We start from the raw sequence: 22,827 nt of genomic DNA on the forward strand, positions 1-22,827 counted from the left end.
GGTAGGAGTAAGATCTGCGTACACTTTATCCTCCCCATACCCCACGTTATGGGATTTCACTGGGTTGTTGTTGTTGTTTTATATTTTTAGTTTAATAAAAAAAAGATTGTCATATAGTAATATATTGTAATTGCTTTTAAATTCTTAAATAATTAGACTTTAATATTTTTCAAGTAAGAAAATATTTGAGAAACAAATAGTCAATATTTAATATCATTAAAATAATAATATAATAATTAAAAGAAAATAATGAAAGGACAATTTTATCTAAAGCGGAGACTTTTAATGAAAGACAAAAAGTTCAATCAACATCTTTAAGAATCTTCGTGCTTTTAATATAGTATAGATAATTGAATTGTTCAAAGTTCAATATCGATGTTTGAAATCTTTTCCATATTTGTCCTTTCCTTTAGTGAAATTTGATATTTTTTAAGAGATAAATTGCACTACTTATAAAGTTACATTTATGATTTCACAAAAAACAATAATGAAAAATATAGTTTAAATTATGCCCTTAAATATTTTTCTTAATAAGTGTGCATTGCTTCACAACTTCTGTTAATATGGAATAGAGGGATGTAATAAGGAACGGAGGGAGTTAAAAAATATTAATGAAAATTGAAATGTTCAATTTTGGCTATCTAACTTTTCCCTTGTTGTCATCTTCTTCCAAATCATTGTGATTTGGCTCAATTTGTTTGTAACAGAGTGTCATACACATACCATATCCAATAATTAACATCTTGACAAAATTGCTAAAAGGAATGATTTAAGTTGAAGTCTTGATTAATTAGTTGTTTTTTGTAGATCATACTTATCTTCAAACGCTGATTCAGAATTTAAAATATATAAGATTTTGCACCAATTTCAAGTTAATACCAGTACAATAAAAATTTTGCTCATAGACAAATATTTTAAAATATTTGGACAAAATTATTAGGTTCATGTTAATGCGTAACCAACTCTCTACATCTGTCTTTGCTTTATTTTTTAAGGTACATGCATACTCAATCAGATGATTCTTGTGTCATTTTTGATACAATCAATTAGGCCAATTGTCTCATTGTGTAAGGAGGAAAACTAATGTTAATTGAATGAATATCCAAGAACTTTTAAGTTGTTTGTCTTCTTTTTGTTGATGTTAAGTGCTAAAATTCAAGAAAAAAGAATTTCCAAAGGTCATAAATCTAAGCCACAAGTAGTAATCAAGTGAATTTTGTCAATATCATGAAGGGTCTTTTTCAATTGAAGTCCTCAGGTCCTTTCTAGATCTTGCCGACCTTTCATCAATATGTTTTGCTTATTGTATATATATATATGCAACTATGGATTCAAAAGTGGGGTGGGGTATAGGTTGGGTTGGGTGTGTGGGGTGTCATGTAAATTTATTTATACTAATTTGAGATGTATTATTGCATAGATCAAGAACATCATAAAAGGTTGTTAAGTCTATTCTGTTGATTAATACAGAAGGATTTTAATCGAGATTGAATAGACTTGCCAACAATAAGTGTATACATCTGTCAAATTTACATTAATATATGAAGTGATATCAGCTTGATATAAAATTCAATAGGTAATATGCATGGGGCCAGTGAACGATTTTAGGACTCCCTATTTAAGTTATATGGGAAAAGTTCATATTTTCGTTTTTCTATAAATTTAGCTGTTTTAGAATCAACTTCAGATTTATGAGACTAAAGTTGGAACAAATTCAAATATGAAGTGTGACACATTACTTGTACAAGCAGACTTCAGATAGTTTTGATTGAAGTTTTGCATGAGGAGAAGAAATAAGTAGGAGTAGCATTTTATTTTATGTTTGTCAATAACGACTACAAGTTAAATACTTTTAAAAATTTAAATATTATGATTGAAACTAGTCATTATAGAGCCCGTTTGGATGAGCTTAAAAAAAGTAATTTTTATGTATGAAGTGCTTTTAGAACTTTGAAATGCTGAAAGTTATTTTTATAAATAAACAGTTGAGGGTTTGGATAGAAGTGCTTAAATGAGGAAAATGATGTGAATTTTAGGGTTAAAAGAATAAAAAGGGTAATTTGGGAATTTAGTTAAAATATAAGGGATATAAAAGTAATTTCTATGGTCAAAGAAAATGACTTTAAGCCCTTAGGAAAAAAAAAGTTAGGAATCCTAACTTTTCATTTTTGACTGACTTTAAGAACTTTATGGCTTAAAGTCAGCATTAGACAAACACGTCCAAAAGCTAAAAAGGACTTTAAATCCAAACGGGCTCATATTACTTTTTTATGAGATGCATATGTCATATCCATCAACTGTATTTGTGCAAATTAATTTAAGTTGATAATTTCCAACATTTCATTCATCATTATGAGATTGACCAAACTTAGTTGAAAGAGGTCCCATTTAGATAGTAGCCAAGAGAAATTTTCCATCATACAAGTCCATATAAGGGTTCTTGAAAATGAAAGGTAAAATATTTAAAAAGATTATAGCCAGAAATATTCCAAGATTTCAAGAAGAAAATAATAAAATTACAGGCCACGTGTACAGCTAAAATTCCAGAAGATGACAATACTAGTCACTTCCAATCACAAGAATAATTTAATTTATGTCATCCATTAGTGCATTGAAAGTGTCTATTGTTGTAATAAAGTTGAAAGAGGTTATTTTCCTAAGGGTTTTACGTGCAATTTTCTGTCTTTTTATACATGGATTTTAGGAAACGACATTAAGCTAGATATTTTATTGGGACAATTTCAAATATACAATAAATAAATTAGTTTATAATAAATATAGTTATATTTTATTTACATTATTTATACATGAGCTATATACTGAATATATATTATAATACACTCAAAAGCTGAATATAACTTGACTATACATGAAATATATACTAACTATATATACCTATACAATGAATGATCATTTTTTTAGTAATTATTTTTGCCGAATGGCCAGTAGCGTAATTATCCCTATTTTATTTTGTTGTCCTTTAACATATAATTGTTTGATCTTTACACAAACAACCGTTGTATTTACTATTTACTTTTATTTATTGATTGATATATAGATTATACATAAATTATATGCCTGATGATTATAATTAAATTAATCAATTGAATGAATGGCTATTTAGCTAAATTCTTTTTTTCCCAATAGATGATAAAATTCGTATGCAAAAGAATGGATTATAGTTCAAGTAATTTTGTTAACTAAAAATGTGCATAGGGAACGTTTACATGGTGAAAAATAGAGTTGACAATTATTATTTTTTTATATAGGGATAACTCGTCCTAGTTTAATTATAGTGTTCCTAGAGATCAAGTTAAATTTTTATTAAGAGTATTCAAAATTTAAGAAAGTATACAGTTTCTAAAATATGTGAGATATCTATTTTATTTTTGTAAAATTATTATTTCTAGTTTGTATACCTATTATAACCGTTGGTATTTAAATCTCGTGTATGTATGATGTGATATATAGACCTCAAATAGTCCAACAAATCCAATTGAGCATAAATTTACTCTTTGAATTAGGTTAACTATCAATTATATCAGATTAACGATTACTGTTTGTTATAAAAAAAAAATATTTTATATCGTAATGCATGAAACTTAAATTCTTACTATTATATACGGTGCACATGGAGTCATAATCAACACTTGACTACTTTATCATTATTATCAATAATAATATATTATTCCCACAATATTTCAATCTATGATAAATTGTAGACACTTCAAGAATCAAGCCATCCCACTAATTAAGGAAAAGAATCTTTACAAATTACAAATATCCCCCCTGCTATTATATACATTGCATATTGTAAACTTTCCAAGTGTCAAAAGGTTGAAATACCCTATCAAGAATATCCAAAAAAAACTCGAGGGTCTCACATTTGAAATCTCCTGCGTAATTTCTTGATCGAGCTTATTATACAAAATTTGTCTACTAAATTGATCTTTTATATAATTTGAGGGTTATATATTGGAGACAAATTTATCTTAAAATAAGAATTGTGAACTTCCTTCGATTAAGAAAGAAAGTTAAAAATTAAAATAAAGTATATATTCTAGTCCATCAAATACTATCAATAGTCCCATTATTGATGAAGATGATCTTCACATATAAAAATCTAGATTTTGGACCTAATTAACTTTGTTTTAATCAAATATTTATCGACTTAAGTAGGGCTTAGCTCATATTTACATGTTAATTAAATCACCCAAGCTAGTCATTAAAAATGATTATGCTTATTTTTATCTTCCTTGACCTATAATTTTTGTCTTTTTCACACCATCAAAGCTAAGTTAAAGTTCATTACCACAATAGGTACTTTTTTGGTTTTAAATTGTATATCTGATTTTACTTTGACGTGAAATTTAATAAAATAAAGAAGATTTTTAAATTTTGTGATTTTAGATTAAAGATATGTTAAATACACCAAATTCAATTTTATGATCTTGAACATATCGTATGAAAAATTAAAATTAAAAAATCGTAAAAAAAAGACATTTTTTTAAGGGAGGGAGTTTTTCTTTATTGCAAGTTTGATTTAATGACTTGAAAAATAGAAAAATAACTTACTATAATTGATTAAACTTACCTAATAAAGTAAAAAATAATTAAAATATCAATATATATAACTTAAATCTAATTTATTATACATCTCAAAATATGTGCCATAGTCCTTATTAAAAATATTTTTTCAAAATACTTGTCATATAAAAGTTTAAGATATTTTATTTTTATTTTATTTTACCCTCAGTAATACGACGTATATTTTATGTTTTCATTGTCAGTACATTAATGACTAGGCTTTGAATTAATTGTGAATGTTGCTAATTGGAACACGTTTAATCTCTGTACTTGGTTATGGTTTAAATAAAATAAAGTCAGCCATTTTCCACGTATGTGGATGCAACGTGGACTAAATAAGAATTTCATTAAAGACAAACTATAATAATGTTCATATATTAACATACATAGAATGAATTGCAACTACGTACATACTCCTCTACCTAATCTAGAAAACGTAAAAAAAAGAATATAAAAAAAAATCTAATACTCATAGGAAAGGAAATTAACTCAAATGTACATTAACGAAGGTGACTATTTTAATTGATGGACAGTTCGGTGCACAAAGCATCTCACGTTTATATGATCTGAAGAAGGATTGTAATATTTTGAAGAGTGTAATAATATAGACAGTCTACTCTAATGCAAGCATTAATTACTGATTTTGGACATATACATTTTGATTAATTACTTTACGAGGACTAATTGTTGGCGAGCTTCAATTCTAATTTCTTCCTTCATTTTTTTTATGAATTCTTCAAATTTCTTGTTCAAGTCCTCAGTACTCAACTTATTCAATGGCTCATCACTTTCTTCCACTTCTTCTTCTTCACTAAAAAAGTCATTTTCTTCGCAATCATCTGCCTCTACAATCTCGTAGGTTGTAGAACATTTTTCATCTCCAATACTACCATTTTCCTTTTCTTTGTCCAAGACTTCATGACTTTCTGACGTTGCCTCATCTTGCTTATATTCCACGATTGTCATAATTGAGTTTTCAACGTTCAATGGTACTTCATGAAACTTACCAAGTTGTATGCTCATCTCATCTTCATGTTGTCGTACATGTACTTCTTCTTTTGATGTTTCTAAATACGAGGCATGAGCCCCAATGCAAAGTGGTAATTCGGATTCTAGAAATTCATTCAAGAATCCGTCTTCTTCTACTTTTTCTTCTTCTTTCTCTTCCTCGTTAGAAGTATTAGCGAGGAGCACCAAGAATATACCATTGCATAGTAGAAATACATATTTTTTGTCCATAGCATGGCTTAGAAGTTGGAAAGGAAATGTAGAAAATGAGAAGTTTAATGAATAATAATAGGTAAAGAAGGATGAGAAGTAAGATGAGAAGTACGAAAATAAGAATGAAAATAAAGAAATTGAAGCAAGTAGTTGAGTGAATTTCTCCATAAATTTGGCCAAGCTTTGTAATAAGTTTTTGTACTTCATTTCATTCCTATATGTGGCTCTTTGTGAAAATAATGTTTTTTTTGTTTTTTTTTTCTATGATCTTTTCGTCCTTCCTTTTTTGAAAGAGGGAGGAGGGGAGATGATCATGTGTCTAGGAACTTTGATAGAGTTGGTGCCTTTTATAGGCATTTTGAAGAGTTCTAATAATATCCCCTATATGGTTATATATTTTATTGTTTTTTTTTATTGTACCAAAGTCACAAAATTAAATTCAGAATAACTTAATTAACTATTATATGTGCCAGAAATATTTCTTTATTTATCATGCACAAGAGGTAAGGGTAAGGTTTGTGTACCCCACCCTACGTAGACCTCATGTGTAGAACCACCACACTGGCATGATGTTGTTATGACGTGCATCAAGAGAAATAAACGAATATTGAAAATAATGAATTCAGTACTCTCAAAATCATCACACGCGTATAATTTACCATGTAATTAGGATATAACACCAATCTTATCTTACTAATATTCAAAACAAAGTTATAAATTATCTTTTCAAAATTCTGAATCTGCATCTATCAATACCCGGAGATAGGGGTGTTCATGGGTCGGTTTGGGTCGATTATTGGTAAAAATTAAAATCAAAGCAATTTAATCTATTTTAAAATTATTTAAACCAAATCAAACCAAATAAAAATATTCATCCATTGGTTTGGTTGTTATCGATTTCAGTTTGGTTTGGTTTGGTTTGGTTCGATTATTCGATTATTCGATTATTAATCAGACACAAAAATAAAAGAAACAATTAATTCAAAAGAGAAAAAAAAGATAATAATTCATTCAAAAATGAATAAATTGTCTTTGTGTCATTTTAGATATTATAATTCTTATACAAAAATTTTAATTATGATTAATTTCCTACTTATATTATTAGTTAAATCAATGTACTAAACAATATAGACTTACTGAATAATGCATAAGCTAATGATATGGTTGTACAAATAAAAGATTCATCATACCTTACTATTTTAAATTAATGTTCTCCATTTTTTTGCATAAAAAAGTGTTTTATAAAAAATAATATATTATGTATGTATAATTATAAAAAAAAATATGTATATAATTTTTCGGTTCGCTTCGGTTATTTCTTCGATTTTTTTGAACTTCAATTTTTTTGAACAAAACCAAACCAAATATTATTGATTTTTAAAAGTGTAAAATCAAACCAAATAAAAAAATCGATTTATTTGATCAATTTAATTTGATTTTTCGATTTGAATCAATTTTTATTCAAATCGTGAACACTCATATTCGAAGGTACATGGTAACTTGAGGGGGTGGGGTAATGTGTTTGTGAATTTGTGATGAACTAGGATTGCCATGTGGAAGTGTGGGAATAGCTATAGATTTATACTCGTCCATTCACTCAACTTCATTAGCTTATGTAATTGAAATGAAAATTGTTGAAATCTTTAGCTGTCCCACTTAACCAAAAATGTGTGTGTATTATTGAATCAATAGATACATTTGCTTTGTTTTATGGCTGAAATTTGAGTTCCTTTGACCTATGCTATTAATTATTATTAAATTTTTTTGCCTCTATGATTGAATTGAGCTTCTTTTCGTGTCAACTCAATCAAATGCACAAGGAAAATAAATAGAGAAAAAAGACAATTAAAAAAATATTACAGCATCTATTTGGGGTAAGTTCAAACTTCAAAGTATATCTCTTAAATATATTGCTTAATAATTTGGTCCTTTAAAATCATCAAGTTACCAATTTTCTTGACCCTATGACATTGGGCATGTGGCCGCCCCTGACCATACAAAGTCTTACAATTTTATAGAGATTTGTATTATTATTATAAATAGTCATCATGACCCCCTTGATAAGGAGTCACTTTTTCCCTTGAAGTTACGAGGTTATTTTTAGGGGTGTATCGATCGATTCAGTTTAATTTTATGTATTATCAATTTGATTTATTGGTTTTTAATTTTGAAATATGTTAAATTAATAACAAACTAATAAGATGTTTTTTATCGATTTTTGGTTTATCGATTTTGATTTTTAACGGTTGGATTTTCAATTTTACCAATAAAAAATGCTCATAAAATAATTATATGACTTCTCCAACAATTTAGCGCGACAAGATATAATATAACTTTATGGAATGCTCATAAATAGAAACAATAATGACTAACATGAAAAAAACTCTACAAGTACAACACAAATAAAAGAACTAGGACAATAATATGAATTAAAGGCTAAAGGGCAAAGATAGTAATCAATACGGTATTGATATTAATATTTAATATTTATTTAGGGATAGAATAGTAAATTATTATTGTCTTAATGAGTTATCGATTTACCCCATAACCCAATATTAAAAATCAATATCGAACCAATAATTCGATAAAAAATAAAACCATTAAAAACTCATTAACCCAATAACATTTTTTTTCGATTCAATTTATTGATCGGTTCGATTTTTGCAAACCTCTAGCTATTTTATCCGAATTTCTTAAAGAGAGTTATACGGTGTCCCCAACTAATTTCACTTTTGATTTTTGCTTTAACAAATTATGTCTGTTAAATTTAGAGAAAAATTGCAAAAGTTGCACACTCAATAAGTTAAACAAGACTCTAAAAAATAGACTCATGAAAGGAGTTGTTTAATCCAACGGGAGCTATTTTACCATATTTCGAATTTAATAAATCTACTATCGTAGTTTATCTTGGATCAAATCTAAAAATGTTCTTAACGATTTATATAGCTATACATCCTATTATATTCATCGAAATATATTGAGTTTGTATATCATTCTATTATAAATCTTTCAAATATGAATTTCCGCTAAATCATTGTTTTATAGTTCCCGTCAAATCTAATCGATAAAGTTTATTAGATATTTGATGATACAAAAAGTGATCACTTTGAGCAAATTATTTAAACTCAGGGCCAAAATTGTCCATAATCCATATTGAATATATTTAAGGAATTACCTTAAATTTACTTTAAACATAAGGAACAATTTTGTTATTTCCTCAATTGAATACACCAAACTATATCTTATTTTAATATTAAAATATAAGACACTTGTCCCACTATGTTAATTACGAGTATGATTAGTAATCATATGTTAATTGAGATAGACATTAATAAGATTACCCCATTGTTGTGTCACTACTTTTAACAATGACGTTGGATTAATATATTGCGGTGATAGATTTTCTCACGTTTCTTTAGATTTTTTTTAAATTTGTTTGTTCATTTTTACTTGTTACGTTTTATTTTTAAAGAATTAATTTAACGTTAAATTGAATAAAATTAATTTAAAATTTAGATGTTAAAAAATATTATAATACGCAATTCTCCTCATATTAATCGGATTTAAAAAATACATTTTAAAATGTAAGTCAAAATTCAAATAATTTGATTTTCGAGAATTTCAACGTAATAAGTAATAGTAAACGCACAAAGTAATTAAGCTTTAGTGCACCGGGCTGCCCTTTTTTTTTAATAGTATTCGTAACTTGAGTTTAATTGGTTTGCTGAATAAAATTGTCAATTTTCTTAGCAAGTAAATTACGTAATTTTGTGTAATCAACGACACAATAATGACATAATCAAAGAGTTTAAGTTAATCTTTAAGAAACATGAGAAAAACCTATCACCCCAATCAATCTTTTTTTTTCTTCACATTAATTAATGACTAAAGTCAAATAATTTTATAATAATATTGTTGGTTTCAAAATTTCTCATCGTTATAGTGTTTGGTTTCGTGATGTTTTAAATGTTATAATGATTGATTGTTATATATTTATGTCAATATTTAAAGTTTAAATAATATTTGACCGTTATAAGCAAATAAAAAATAAGCACAAGATATTATATCCGTATAATAATTTTTGTCATACGTTTATTAATAAATATTTAGTCAAAATCCTAGATCTGTTGCTATAAAATGGTTAATTATTATATTATCAAAAAATTGTTATAAAGGGATAATTTTTACAAATAGTATATTGTTATAAAAACGAATGTTACTCTTATAGGTAAATGTTATTCCAAAGAGGTAAAAATAAAACACAAAATGGGTGTCGAAGAAAAACTTAACCATATAGTGAATAGGGGTGGACATGATACGGTATATATCGAATTATAATATCATTTCTGAAATTTTTGATACAATAATTTTTGGTATTATGGTATTTGGTATGGTATATGATATACATTTTAAATATTTTTGGTATTCGATAAGGTATTTGGTATTGACCGAAATATATAGTTACATAAATAACATGTATATCTATTAAAATACTAACAAATATGCAACCTAGTATTTATATAAACTAAATGTTTAGAAGTACAAATTTTGACTATCTTTTGATTGGAGTGTATTTTAAATGTAATTGATTAACAAAAGGAGTTGTTTGTACTTTCTTTTGAATATATATTTCTACATGTGTAATGTGTTGGTATAATATAATTGAGAACCTTTTTTGAATTGTCGAAGTTATAATACTCTATGTCGGTGAAATTACAAGAGTACAAAATACAATTGAAAAATTAAATGAAGAAAATAAAATCTCTTCAGGCTAAGACGCGGATATCTCCCTCTCTTTAAGGAGATTCAAATCCACTGCAGCAAATCTTTTCACTAGTCCAGCCGTCGTCCTCTTTATTTGTCCCCTCCAAAATACAACAGTTTTATCACAAAGTAAAACTCAACAATCTCTGGACATGAATTGAATTTAAAGCTCCATAAAAAAAACACCTCCCTTCAACTAATAAGAACTCTCTTTTTTACCAACTCTTATGAATTTTTTATTTTCTTGTGTCTAAAAAATAAAAGAAGACAATCTCTATTTATAGGTGAGAAAAATTTTCATAGTAATAAATAGAATGATAATGATAAAGTAAATAAAGAAAATAAAATACTAGGCACGATAGAATACTCAACCAAGCATTCAGCTCGATGGATTACTCCCGCATCAGATAGTTCTCAGACGCAAGGTTGCCGAACTTAGAAATTACATAACCAACGTGCAAATGCAATTACTGCAGCCTCACAACTCAACGGCCACAAACTTCTGCTCTTAAAGAATTGTAACATATGCACCAACTCCAAAATGGAGTAGTGCAGCAAATAAGTGTCCAACGGCAGCAAGTTGACTCCACAATTAAAAGTAAATTAATATATTAAATATTAATATTAAAATGTCAAATAAATCAACACTTTATTATATGAGTATATATTAATTAAAGTTGAACAAATTATGATTATCGATTTATCATATCGTAAAATAGTGAGACTAAACTTCAAAATATTGAACCATACCGAATTAAATTAATATGATAATAATATAATAGTTTTAAAATTGAATATCAAAATTATCGTATTGAAGTTTCAAATATCAAACTATATCGTACCATGTGAGGTGTTGTTATATAAGAATATTATAGTGAGGTTATAATATATGCATAATCATATATATAAATTATAATGAATATATAATTTATGTATAACTGTTAGAAAAAGTAATGTGATTGTTTCATTTATTGACCCAGTCTAATTCCATAAATAAAATAGTGTATTTGTTACCTATTTCGCCCTTATTAAACCCGAAATTTAAAAAGTAATTACGTGAAGAAAACTGACTATTTACTTGCAATTAAAATTACCAAAGAGAAAAACATATCATATTATCAAAGTTATTATTCAAGATTGTAAGTTTTTGCTACAAATCAAAAGACTTTTAATTATATTATATAAATATGTGAGGTGACGGATAAATATATATTCAAAAGTATAGCCTAATATATAACGAAATGGATTGAGAATCATAAAACTTGAGGTTCAACTCTTATGTGATTTATTCGCATATATTGAAGTTTCATGACAAAGTTATTTGATATGTATAGGTGGAAGGTAATAGTACTTCCTAGCAAATGAACACCACAATGATGCAAAAGATTTGATAATGTGAGAAGCTACTCTCAAGGAGATGAAGCTTCTTTTATTGAATGGTTCTAAGAGTTTGTTTGGATTGGTTTATTTTAAGTGTTTTTAAGTTAAAATAATTTTTAAGCATTTTTTATGCTTATAAACACTTGATTTTTAGTAAAAGTGGCTTATAAACACTTGATTTTAGGTTATAATGATAAAAATATATCAAAAATCATAAGTTAAAATTTCTAACTTTTGACTTATAAGCCAAAAGTCAATCCAAATAGGTTTTAAGTCGTGTAATTTATGAATGATTTTGAGTTATTCATTTAGTATTTTCCAATGTATATATATTCCTCTTCTAATAGCTAGTATCTGAATCTAGTATCATATTGTTTGCAACAAATTATAAAGTGATGAAAAATAAATTGCAATCACAAATAAAATATGAAGAAACATAATTTTATTGATAAAATATGTGAGTACAAATTTATTTGTTCCTTTGATTCTTCTTTCTGAATTTTCTCCTTGATTCGAGGGTCGTTAATGGTTTATTTATTAAAGTAGGATGATTTGAATTTGATCTCCATCGTGATTCGAGGGCCGCTAATGGCGTATTTCTCGAACTAGCTAGGATGATTTGAACTTGATTTCCATGAAAGGATTTGTGGATCTTCTTGAAGTATTTGATTATCAAGAAGAGTTTGACATATTTTGATCTCTTTATGAATATTCCATGAATTTGTGAAATTTTCGAGATGACTTTTCAAAAGAATATAATACCATTTATGTAGGCACGAACTAGGGTTTAAGATAGAGTAACCTCCAAGTAACCCTAAAATAAACTTTTTAATTAGAAAAAGGTTTTAAAACTTTTTAATCGATCAATTGGTCTACCTAAGAAATAGTGAGATATTCTCAATCAATTTAATCGAATTTTATAAAATCATACTATTTTTCTGAATGGTAAAAATTCTGATCTCTAACACCAAAAACGATAAGTTCCTATGAGCCTTGTTCAAGGAGTAAACTAAAAACACCTTGAACATGAACATTTTCTTCGTTTTTAACAAGTTTTTTGAAGAGAAACACTCCAGAAGAACAATAGAAGAAAAATTTTGGGACGGACATTACAATATTTGTAATAGTAATAATTATAACTACTCCGTTTCAATCTCAAACACGTTAAATTCAGCTTTTAGGACAAATTTAAACTTAATCTGGCCACAACAAAAGTAAAAACCATATCTATAACAACAACTACTACTACGTTTCAATCCCAAGCACGTTAAATTCCGCTACAATATTCAAGAAAAAACAGAACATAAATGACCAATTAGGAGAAATTTAAACTTGATCTGGTCATAAATGAAGAGATTTTATAACAACAGCATCTACTCCGTCTCAACCTCAAACACGTTAGAATCAGACTTATCATATAAACGCAATCTGGCCTCAACAAGAAAAGACATCTATAACAATAACAGTAGTAACAACTCTGTCTCAATCTCGAAAAAAAAACAGAGCATATATGACCAAATTAGAACAAAAATTAAAGTTGATCAGGCCACAAAAATGTACCCATAGCAAACCTCCTCTTCTCATCAACTGTCCCATGAAAATCAAGCCCATATTCTCTCAGAAGCGCATCGATCTTCCATTCCTCCATCTTCTCATAATCATCTTTCGTGTATCTCGGATAATGAAGAGGCATTTGAAAAAACTCAAAGCTTTTTTCATCTGAAACAGAGTTCATACTCTGGCTCGTTTGAATTTTATTGAATTCGATTGATGATAGCGATTTCGAGTTTCCAAGAGTAATTGTATTTGCAATGCTAACAACCCAACTTAGAGCCATTGTTGGAAAACAAATTTAAACTTATTTGGTGAAGATGAAAATAAGAGTTTAATTTGCTTGTTGTATTGAAAGAAAATGGACATTTATATACTTGTAAGGAGTGATGAGGAGAGAAGCAAAATTTCAAGGGCAGTTTTGGGATTTTAGAAAAAAAACAAAGGTGGTTGCTTGGTCAACAAGTTTTTCCCTTTTTTTAATTTTTATAACCGTCTGTTATTCAATATTTATTTATCTTTAGGAGGCGGAGGTAAGATTAAATTACATAAAATTTACTTTTTTAATAAGGGAACGTATTTCCTACTAATAAAGACGTACGTATATTATTATTATTATTATTATTATTATTATTATTATTAGTTACAAATAAATTGACTCATATCTCTTACTAGCAATTTTCTTAATATATGTATCAATAATCTTTTCCAAAAACTTATTCCTGGATTTATGTGTTTTATTTTTATTGTTTTTTTTAATCACATGATTTGATTTCTGATTAAGAGCGAAAATGTATGGTACATTACTTAATAGTCGTCTATAATAATGAATATAAGAAAGAGAAAACACCAAAAATAGTATTCTCTTCGTCTTATTTTATGTGATTTCTTTTCTTTTAGTTAATCTTAAAAAGAATTTTCTTTTACTATAATTAAAAATAATTTAACTTTAAAATTCTCCTTTCACTTTAAATAAAATGTCTTACGACTACACAAATATTTAAAAATTATTTTAGATCATAATTTTTTTAAAAAAAAAATTCTTAAATATTATGTCAAATCAAACATATCTATAAAATAAAATGAAAGGAGTACTAAATGGTAAGTAACTAATTTGCGTGGCGTGTCTAAAATCAAACAATACCACAAATGAATTGGAAGAGTAGTTAGCGGTCGCTTTTTGTACTTTCAAATTAGGAAAATCAACGGCTTACAATGCATGATTTCTCTATTTGAAAATATTTTGAAAATAATTTATCTACCTTTTACATAATAACATTATAAAAATACTTTTTACTATCAAAAATGATTTCTTTATTTCTCAAAAATATCTAACAAGTCATGAGCTGGCTTACGTTACATTGGTAAAGAAAAACAAGTAGTGTGAAGTTGCACGTTTAGCGTGAGTGCAGTAAATGAACAATAATAATAAAACATGACAAGTGTTGTAACAAAAATAATTAAAACATAACAAGTATGTTCTAGAAAGTCTTGAAATTGTTTTTGGGAAATTCGAATCGTAAATTATGATAAAAGGTTCTAGAAAGTCTATTAGAGATTCAATTCTTTTTTCCATTTCCCAATTGGAGATTTCTGGACACTGCATCGAAGTCTTCAATTCTTTCATTTAATGTTGAAGCCAACTATATCTAGTCTAGTTAGAAAAATGTATCCCTCCGTTTATATTTCACTGTCTTCATGAAAGTCAATTTAATTAATTTTTAAAAATAAAATAAATTTAATTAATTTAATATTTTAAATTTAGATATCTAAAATCTATATGAAAATATTATAAATTAAAATTCTTTTTATGTTAATATAACGGAAAAAAAATATCTTAAAATATTTATCAAAATTCATACTATTTGTCTTTCAAAAAGTGAAATGTGACAAATATAAATGAACAAAAAAAATATTAAAACTAATGTTTATTTAGAAAAAAAAAATTATGATATTTGAAGCGTAAGAATTCAAAAATTAAAAAAAAAACTCAATTAATTTAATATTTGCATACTAAAATGATAATGAAAGGCATCTTTATGCACTAAAGAGAGAATTGTAACATATGTCACTAATGCAAATTAATATCACTCAAGATTAATATTAAAATGCTAAAACCAATAATCATCCACTCATTTTAATATTAAATAAGAGAGTTTATCAGCTGAAGGAAGATTACTATGCATAATAAAGGTGTGCTAAGCATTGAACCTCCACTTAGTGAAACAACAACTTTTACTCTAGAGTCGCAATGGTCGCAGATTTAAACTATGACTGCTTAAGAAAAATAAAATATTACTGCTCACACATAATAATCAAGATGTTGACATGAACTTTAACTGCCAGCACATTACGGCCTTGTGCTATCCTGATTTTATGAGTGCTTTCGAGAATAAGCCTCATTCTCATAAGAAGCGGCCTACTTTCACACTCACATATGTGAAATCTGTCGAGAGTGCTTTTGTAAGTTTAACACTCCACCCATACGGGCTATAAATTTTCATTAAGAGTTTTATAAACTCAACCTCCACAAATCACTACAGGAAACAATGCACCCCTATCATAGGGAGGGAATAAAAAATAATGTATTTTTTTACAATAAGTCATCATATGATTCGGTTGTCCCATTGAACCTAGTTATAGGATTTCTAGTCCTCAGGTTGGGTTTCCTCATATATGACCCATGGATTTATAGGGTTCAATCTCAACCCCCTTGATGTGCTCTAGATTTTTTCTCTTGTTAAGGCTTAGTAAGAGGATCTGCAAGATTATCACAAGATTTGACATAATCAACATTAATGATACCACTTGTCAAATACGATCTTATATTACTGTGTTTTTGTCACACCCCGATCTCAACAGGGTGTGATGGGCACCCGACCCCGTGCTCGGAGCCAAGCGAACCCGCTAACTCATAGAACATACTCAATCTCTTTAAAATTTTGCATCAAAAAGAAATGAAAAACATAGCTACGCTTTCCGAATCTTGCTATCCAAAATCTATCATCTCATAAACTCATGACATACGACATAATAACATATCGGCTGGTGACGCCACTTACAAAGATAACACTCTATACCCACAACTCTGTCTGCAAAGTCTCTAACTTCGAACGAAACATCATAGTGCATAAACTCTGACTCGACAGCACTCCAGAACAAGTGGAGTTTCCAACCCCGCTGGAACATCTTCTATAGTAGCTTCTACTTGTCTGGGTGTACCTGCGTGGCACGAAACGCAGCCCCCAAAGAAAAGAGGGTCAGTACGAGTAATGTACTGAGTATGTAAGGCATGAAAATCAGCATAATAAAGAACATAAGGTATGAACAACCATATCGTAGAATCATAGACATATAGTGAGATAAGAGAGTAACCTGTACATATGAGTGCCCTTTTAGGCCGGATGCCATGCATGCTTGTCTTATCATATAAAACATATCTTTTTCATATGCATAGAAAATAAAAGTCATATCACCGAACAACGTCGGCGTGCCCACATATTTCCCGCGTCCGGGCATCCCGCGTCCAGGATGAAAATTACTCCAACTGATCAGGTGGGAATGCGTCTATAGCGCCACATATACACCTCCCCATATCCCCCATATACATATACATATACATATACATATACATATACATATAGACAGCATGCATGAGAGCCCAACGAAAGTCGTGTATTTATCGGAGTGACGGAAGGTCGATAACCTCCGATTGTATTATAGACTAACCATGGTCGCTTTGTCTCACCTTGAAGGAATAATTATTATAGGATGAGACTATCAACGAAAGATAATATTAAGAGAACGTAGAATAAGGTCACAATCTCATAAGGCGTCAAATCGTATACATATGCACATATGACCAATTTTCAAGACTCGTAGAATAATCGGAATGAGCTATGATTCAAAATCAAGATAAGAGTCATGTCAAGTACCTTTCAAAAATTATCATGGATTATATCAAAATAAAACTTTTGGAATCATATACACGTATCTAAGCACGAGAAAATATCCTTTGGAAACTCAAGAAAATTGGCCATCCTAGTGGCTCTACGAATAAGACTTTCTTGAAATTGTATAAAATGTCATATACTTGTTTCATAAAAATCATGCCAAAAAGAAAGAGTAGCTCTATATATTTATGTCAAAACATGCCAAGATAAAGAAGAGTAAACATTACATACATGAAGCCGTTCTTATCATAGCCATCATAGACATATTCTTATCCTCGACATCATCAATGTCGTTGTAAAACATATCTATCGTTACTATCATAAAAGCTTGTAATACTATAAACCTTTGTCTTGGAAAGCTATAGACATTTTGGAAAATATTGATGGGTTATAGAAAAAGTAGTCATTCCCTTGGGACCATTGACACCTAACTTTTGGAAACAAAAAAAAATATGGAAGAACTTATGAAACCATAACATCGGGATCATGCCTTGAAAAAAAAGGGTAAGCCTTACATACTTATGTCAAAGACATGCCAAAAGAAGGAACGGTTAACTTTACATACCTATGACAAAGACATGCCAAAAGAAAGAAAGGTTCGCTTTACATACCTGTGTCGCGCCTTACTAGCTACGCTTATGTCCAACTTGTTTTTCTACATTCAAGAGAGTTGACATAGTCATTAGATTCATCACCATATACTTGTCTCAATCCTTCAAACAAATTAATTTTCAATCTGCCGAAATTTCGGCAGCATCTCCCCTATAAATACACCATCTCCGAGATTTCAACTCGGCCACCATGTCAAAAACCATATCAACAAGAACAACCAGTAGTATATATACAATCAAATCACCTCAACTTTACACAACACAAGCTCCAAACAACTAGCATAAAACTACGATACCAAAATAGAGTTTTTAACCTTTATTTCGTAAAATCTTTAACCATATCAAACGGGGGGTCGTGTGGCTGCAACCAGTAGAAACCACACCCTTTTTAAAACACTTTAAAGGCCTGCAACATACAATCCAACCAGCTGCACCCGCAGCGCCACAACGACAACACACTACGCGACTTCGATTTAGCTACTACGACTTTAATTTAGTAGTTTCCAACATCATGCCTCCTTATACATTTTCTCTGATTCCAGCCATATTTAGGACACGTAATACACCTCATAACAACATCATAAACTCCAATTTGAAAGGAGAGACCTTACCTTTACCGAAACTCTCCAAAACTTGCCTCGTAAGCTCTCCTAGCGCGGCTAAAACTTTGGGGCTGTTTGGTAACGTTTTTGGGATGCTACAAACCATAAATTTACGTTACCAATACCTTCATAACATCTTGGTACACCTTAGATAATTAATTCACGAAGCAAAATCGGAGACTTACCTTTTTTTTTCCTTTGGCCGAACCCATTCTTCCTCTATCTTCAAGTTTCTTCTCTTCCTTTCTCTCTAGAACTCTCTTGAATCCTCTTGTTGATAAAGAAAACTTAATGGATAAATATGACTTAAAAGTCATCAACATATATATATATATAAGCCACTTAATTAATGGGCTAAGTTCCAAGACTTGGGCCCTTTCCTTGTGTTGGGCCTCTCTTATTATTTTGATTTCTTTCCAAGCCCAATCCCTTGGCCCATATGTTTTCATAAACTACATTTTGTGAACTTCCAACTTATATATATATATATATATATATATATATATATATATATATTTTTTCCTTATTCTCTTTTTTTTTTCAATACTTCCATCTCCAAAATTCCATAACCAACTTATGTATCAAACAAGACCAAAACGTACCATTATTCTTCACTTGTTACAATTATTCCAAATGTCCAAATGTACAAAAATATGGGTTGTAACAGTTTTCTCCTTATAGGTATGAATTTACCGTTGTAACAACGATTTTGAACTCTACCAATTGCTATGGTGCTATGACAATAAATTAAAATTTGAGGAATTGATATTTCAAAATAAGGTATTTGAAATAATAAACCTCTTAACCAATTCGCTTCCTCACTAGCTGAAGCTAAAGCAATTAGTTCAGCCTCCATGGTAGAGTTAACAATTATAGTTTGTTTTTTAGATTTCCAACAAACAACACCACCACCCAATGTAAAAATATAACCAGTGATAAAACAGGAATCACCTGCTAGAGTGTTCCAATCTGCATCAGAAAACATTCAAGTACATCAGGATATTTTTTATAGAACAAACTATGAGTTTTTGTTCCAATTAAATATCTTATAACTCTTGTTATAGCATGTCAATGTTCACTACCTGGTTTATTTGTAAACATGTTAAGTACTCCTACTACATATGCAATATCAGGCCTAGTACAATCAATCATATATCTCAAACTTCCAATTAAGTTAGCATACTTCTTTTGATTTATCATATCATTTTCACTTTGAACAGGAAACAAGTGTACACTTGAATCAAAATGAGTTAAAACATGCTTGCAATCAAGAAAGTTATATTTTAAAAAAAATTCTCAACATAATGTGACTAGTCATGGAAAATTCCATCATATGTTCTAGTAATTTTTTATTCCAAGAATAAAATTTACCTCACCAAGATCTTTCATATCAAAATGGTTTCTAAGAATATTCTTAGTATCATCAATAACATTCATACTAGAGCCAAAAATCAATAAATCATCAACCAAATAATAGCATGTGTATTATTTCAAGACTTATGATATATGCATTTATCACACTCATTTGTTTTAAAATCATTTTCAATCATGCAGGAATCAAACTTATTATGCCATTGTTTTGGTGCCTGTTTCAAGCCATATAGAGATTTAGTAAGTTTACATACTTTATTTTCTTGACCTGCTTCAACAAAACCCTCAGGTTGTTCCATATAATTTTTTTCATTAAGGTCTCCATTTTAAAAAATAATTTTTACATCCATTTGATGAATATGCAAATCAAAAATTGCAGTCATGGCAATTAAAGTTTAGTGGATGTAATTCTAGTAACTGAAGAAAAAGTATAAAAAAACTCTAGGCTTTCTAGTTGCTTAAATCCTCTAGCAACTAGTCTAGCCTTATATTTATCAATAGATCCATTCGATTTTAACTTGTTTTGTAAGACCTATTTGCAACCAATTATTTTACTACCCGGTGGTAAATCAACTTACTTTCAAATTTTATGAAATTAGTGATTCAATTTTATCATTTACAAGCTCTTTCCAAAAAATAGAATATAAAATTTCTTGTCAAGTGGAAGGGTCATCTCCAACATTAAAAACATAAAAATCAGAACCAATTTTTTTTTACTCTAGCTCTTTTACTTCTTCTTAACACAAAATCATCAATTTTTTTATTTTAAAAGTGGAAGAAGAAGAACTAGGTAGTAATAAAATATTTTGTTCAATCCTTTGACCCCTACTGTTTTTAAAATCAAAAGAAAATTTATTTGCATGAAAAATAGCATCACGCGGTTCTATTATAATATTATCTTCAACATTAAAAAATCTATAGGCTGTACTATTTGAAGCATAACCAAGAAAAGCACAAGTAGTAATTCTCTTACCCAAATTTGTAACCTTGAGATCCATTAGCCTCACGAAAGCTAGACAACCCCAAACTCTTAGATATCTCAAACTTGATTTGTAATCTTTTCACAACTCAAAAGGTGTTAGTTTAGTCTTTTTATGAGACACTCGATTTAACACATAACATGCAGTCAAAATAGTTTTATCCTAAAAATTTAAAGTTGCATTTGATTCAATAAGCATGACATTAGTCAATTCAATTAAAGTTCTATTTTTTCTTCCCGTCACACCATTAGATGAAGGAGAATAAGGAGGAGGAGTTTCAAGAATTATTCCTAATGATCTAGCAAAAGAATTAAACTCATTTGACTCATATTCACGACCTTTATCACTTCCAATTCTTTTTATTTTCTTTCCAAATTGATTTTCAACCTCATGGAGAAAAAAATTAAAATTTCTAAAAGCATCACTTTTATTTTTCATCAAGTAACATACGTAAACTTAGAAAAATCATCAATGAAAGTGATAAAATATTTATTTTCTCCACGGATTAAAATTCCTCCAGGTTCACAAATATCAGTGTGAACTAATTCTAATAAATTATTTTTTCTTTCAACTTAAAAATGAGGCCTTTTAGTAATCTTGGCCTTACTACAAGCCTCACACTTTTTAAATTTCTTTTTAATCACTGGGATTAATCTTAAACTACTCATGATTCCAACATAACGATCATTAATATGACACAAACGAGCATGTCAAAAATTAGTAGAAGAAAGCATGTAAGCAGAAGTAGAAACTTTATTCATTTCAACATTCAGTTTAAATATCCCATCACAAGCATAACCCTTTCCCACAAAAATACTCTTTTTCACAATTACATATTGATCAGATTCAATAATCTTTTGAAGCCTGCTTTATTAAGAAGAAAATTAGACATCAAATTTTTTCTCATGGAAGAAGTATAAAGTACATTTTTTAAAGTTAACACACTTTCAGAGGTAAAACACAATTCAACGTTTCTCGTTTCAAGTATTTGAGTAGTATGAGAATCACCAAGCATGATGGTTTTGGGCTCCTTAAAAGAAATATATTTTTTAAATCAATCTTTGTCATAACAGACATGACGGTTTGCACCAGCATCAACCCACCATCCATCAACATTCTCAACCATGTTTATGCCTGTTATCATTGCCACAAAAGGCTCTTCGGTAATGTTTGCCTGAGGTGTAGGATCACGTTTTTGGAATTTACAAAACTGTGCAACATGCCCACTCTTGCCACAGATAAAGCACGGTCCCTTATCATGAATTTGTTGATTTTGTGTTTAGCTATTTTCACCATTATTTTTATTGGGAGGTCTACCATTATATTTTTTGAATTTTTTCTTCTTAGGCTTCAAATAAGTATTTTTGTTAGATTTAGGAGTAGCATTAGTTGAAGTAACTAAATTTACCTTAGTTGTGATGTTGTTCTCTTCTGATTGTAAAAGTATATCTTGGCCCCTCGCTTCCTCTTCCATGCGGATTTTCATTATCAATGTCTCAAGAGAGATTTCCTTTTGTTTGTAGCGCATAGTTTTTTGAAATTTCTTCCATGAAGGTGAAAGTTTATCTATTGTTCCACAAACAATAAGGTTATCTTCACTTTTGACTTCCTCGAACCTGAGCTCTCCAACAATCATTATAAAGTCTTGAGCTTGATCTACCACTGATTTGTCATCCACAATTTGAAAACGAAAAAATCGACTAGCAACATATTTTTTCGCTTCAGCTTCTTCGGTATCATACTTACTCTGGAATGCTTTCCGAATTTTCTTTGCGCTAGAGTAAGTTCTATCATAATAATCATAAAA

General features: G+C 29.0%; 1 protein-coding gene across 1 annotated transcript; it reads right to left on the bottom strand.

The window, feature by feature from the left end:
• Window positions 1-4,961: 4,961 nt before the first annotated feature.
• Window positions 4,962-6,052, bottom strand: LOC129892426 (uncharacterized). The gene has a single exon (XM_055967992.1). It carries the CDS (start codon window positions 6,013-6,015, stop codon window positions 5,254-5,256), a length of 762 nt encoding a protein of 253 aa, XP_055823967.1. The 5' UTR covers window positions 6,016-6,052; the 3' UTR covers window positions 4,962-5,253.
• Window positions 6,053-22,827: the final 16,775 nt, after the last annotated feature.

This window comes from Solanum dulcamara, chromosome 6 (genome assembly GCF_947179165.1).
Source record: "Solanum dulcamara chromosome 6, daSolDulc1.2, whole genome shotgun sequence".
Taxonomy (NCBI): Eukaryota; Viridiplantae; Streptophyta; class Magnoliopsida; order Solanales; family Solanaceae; genus Solanum; species Solanum dulcamara.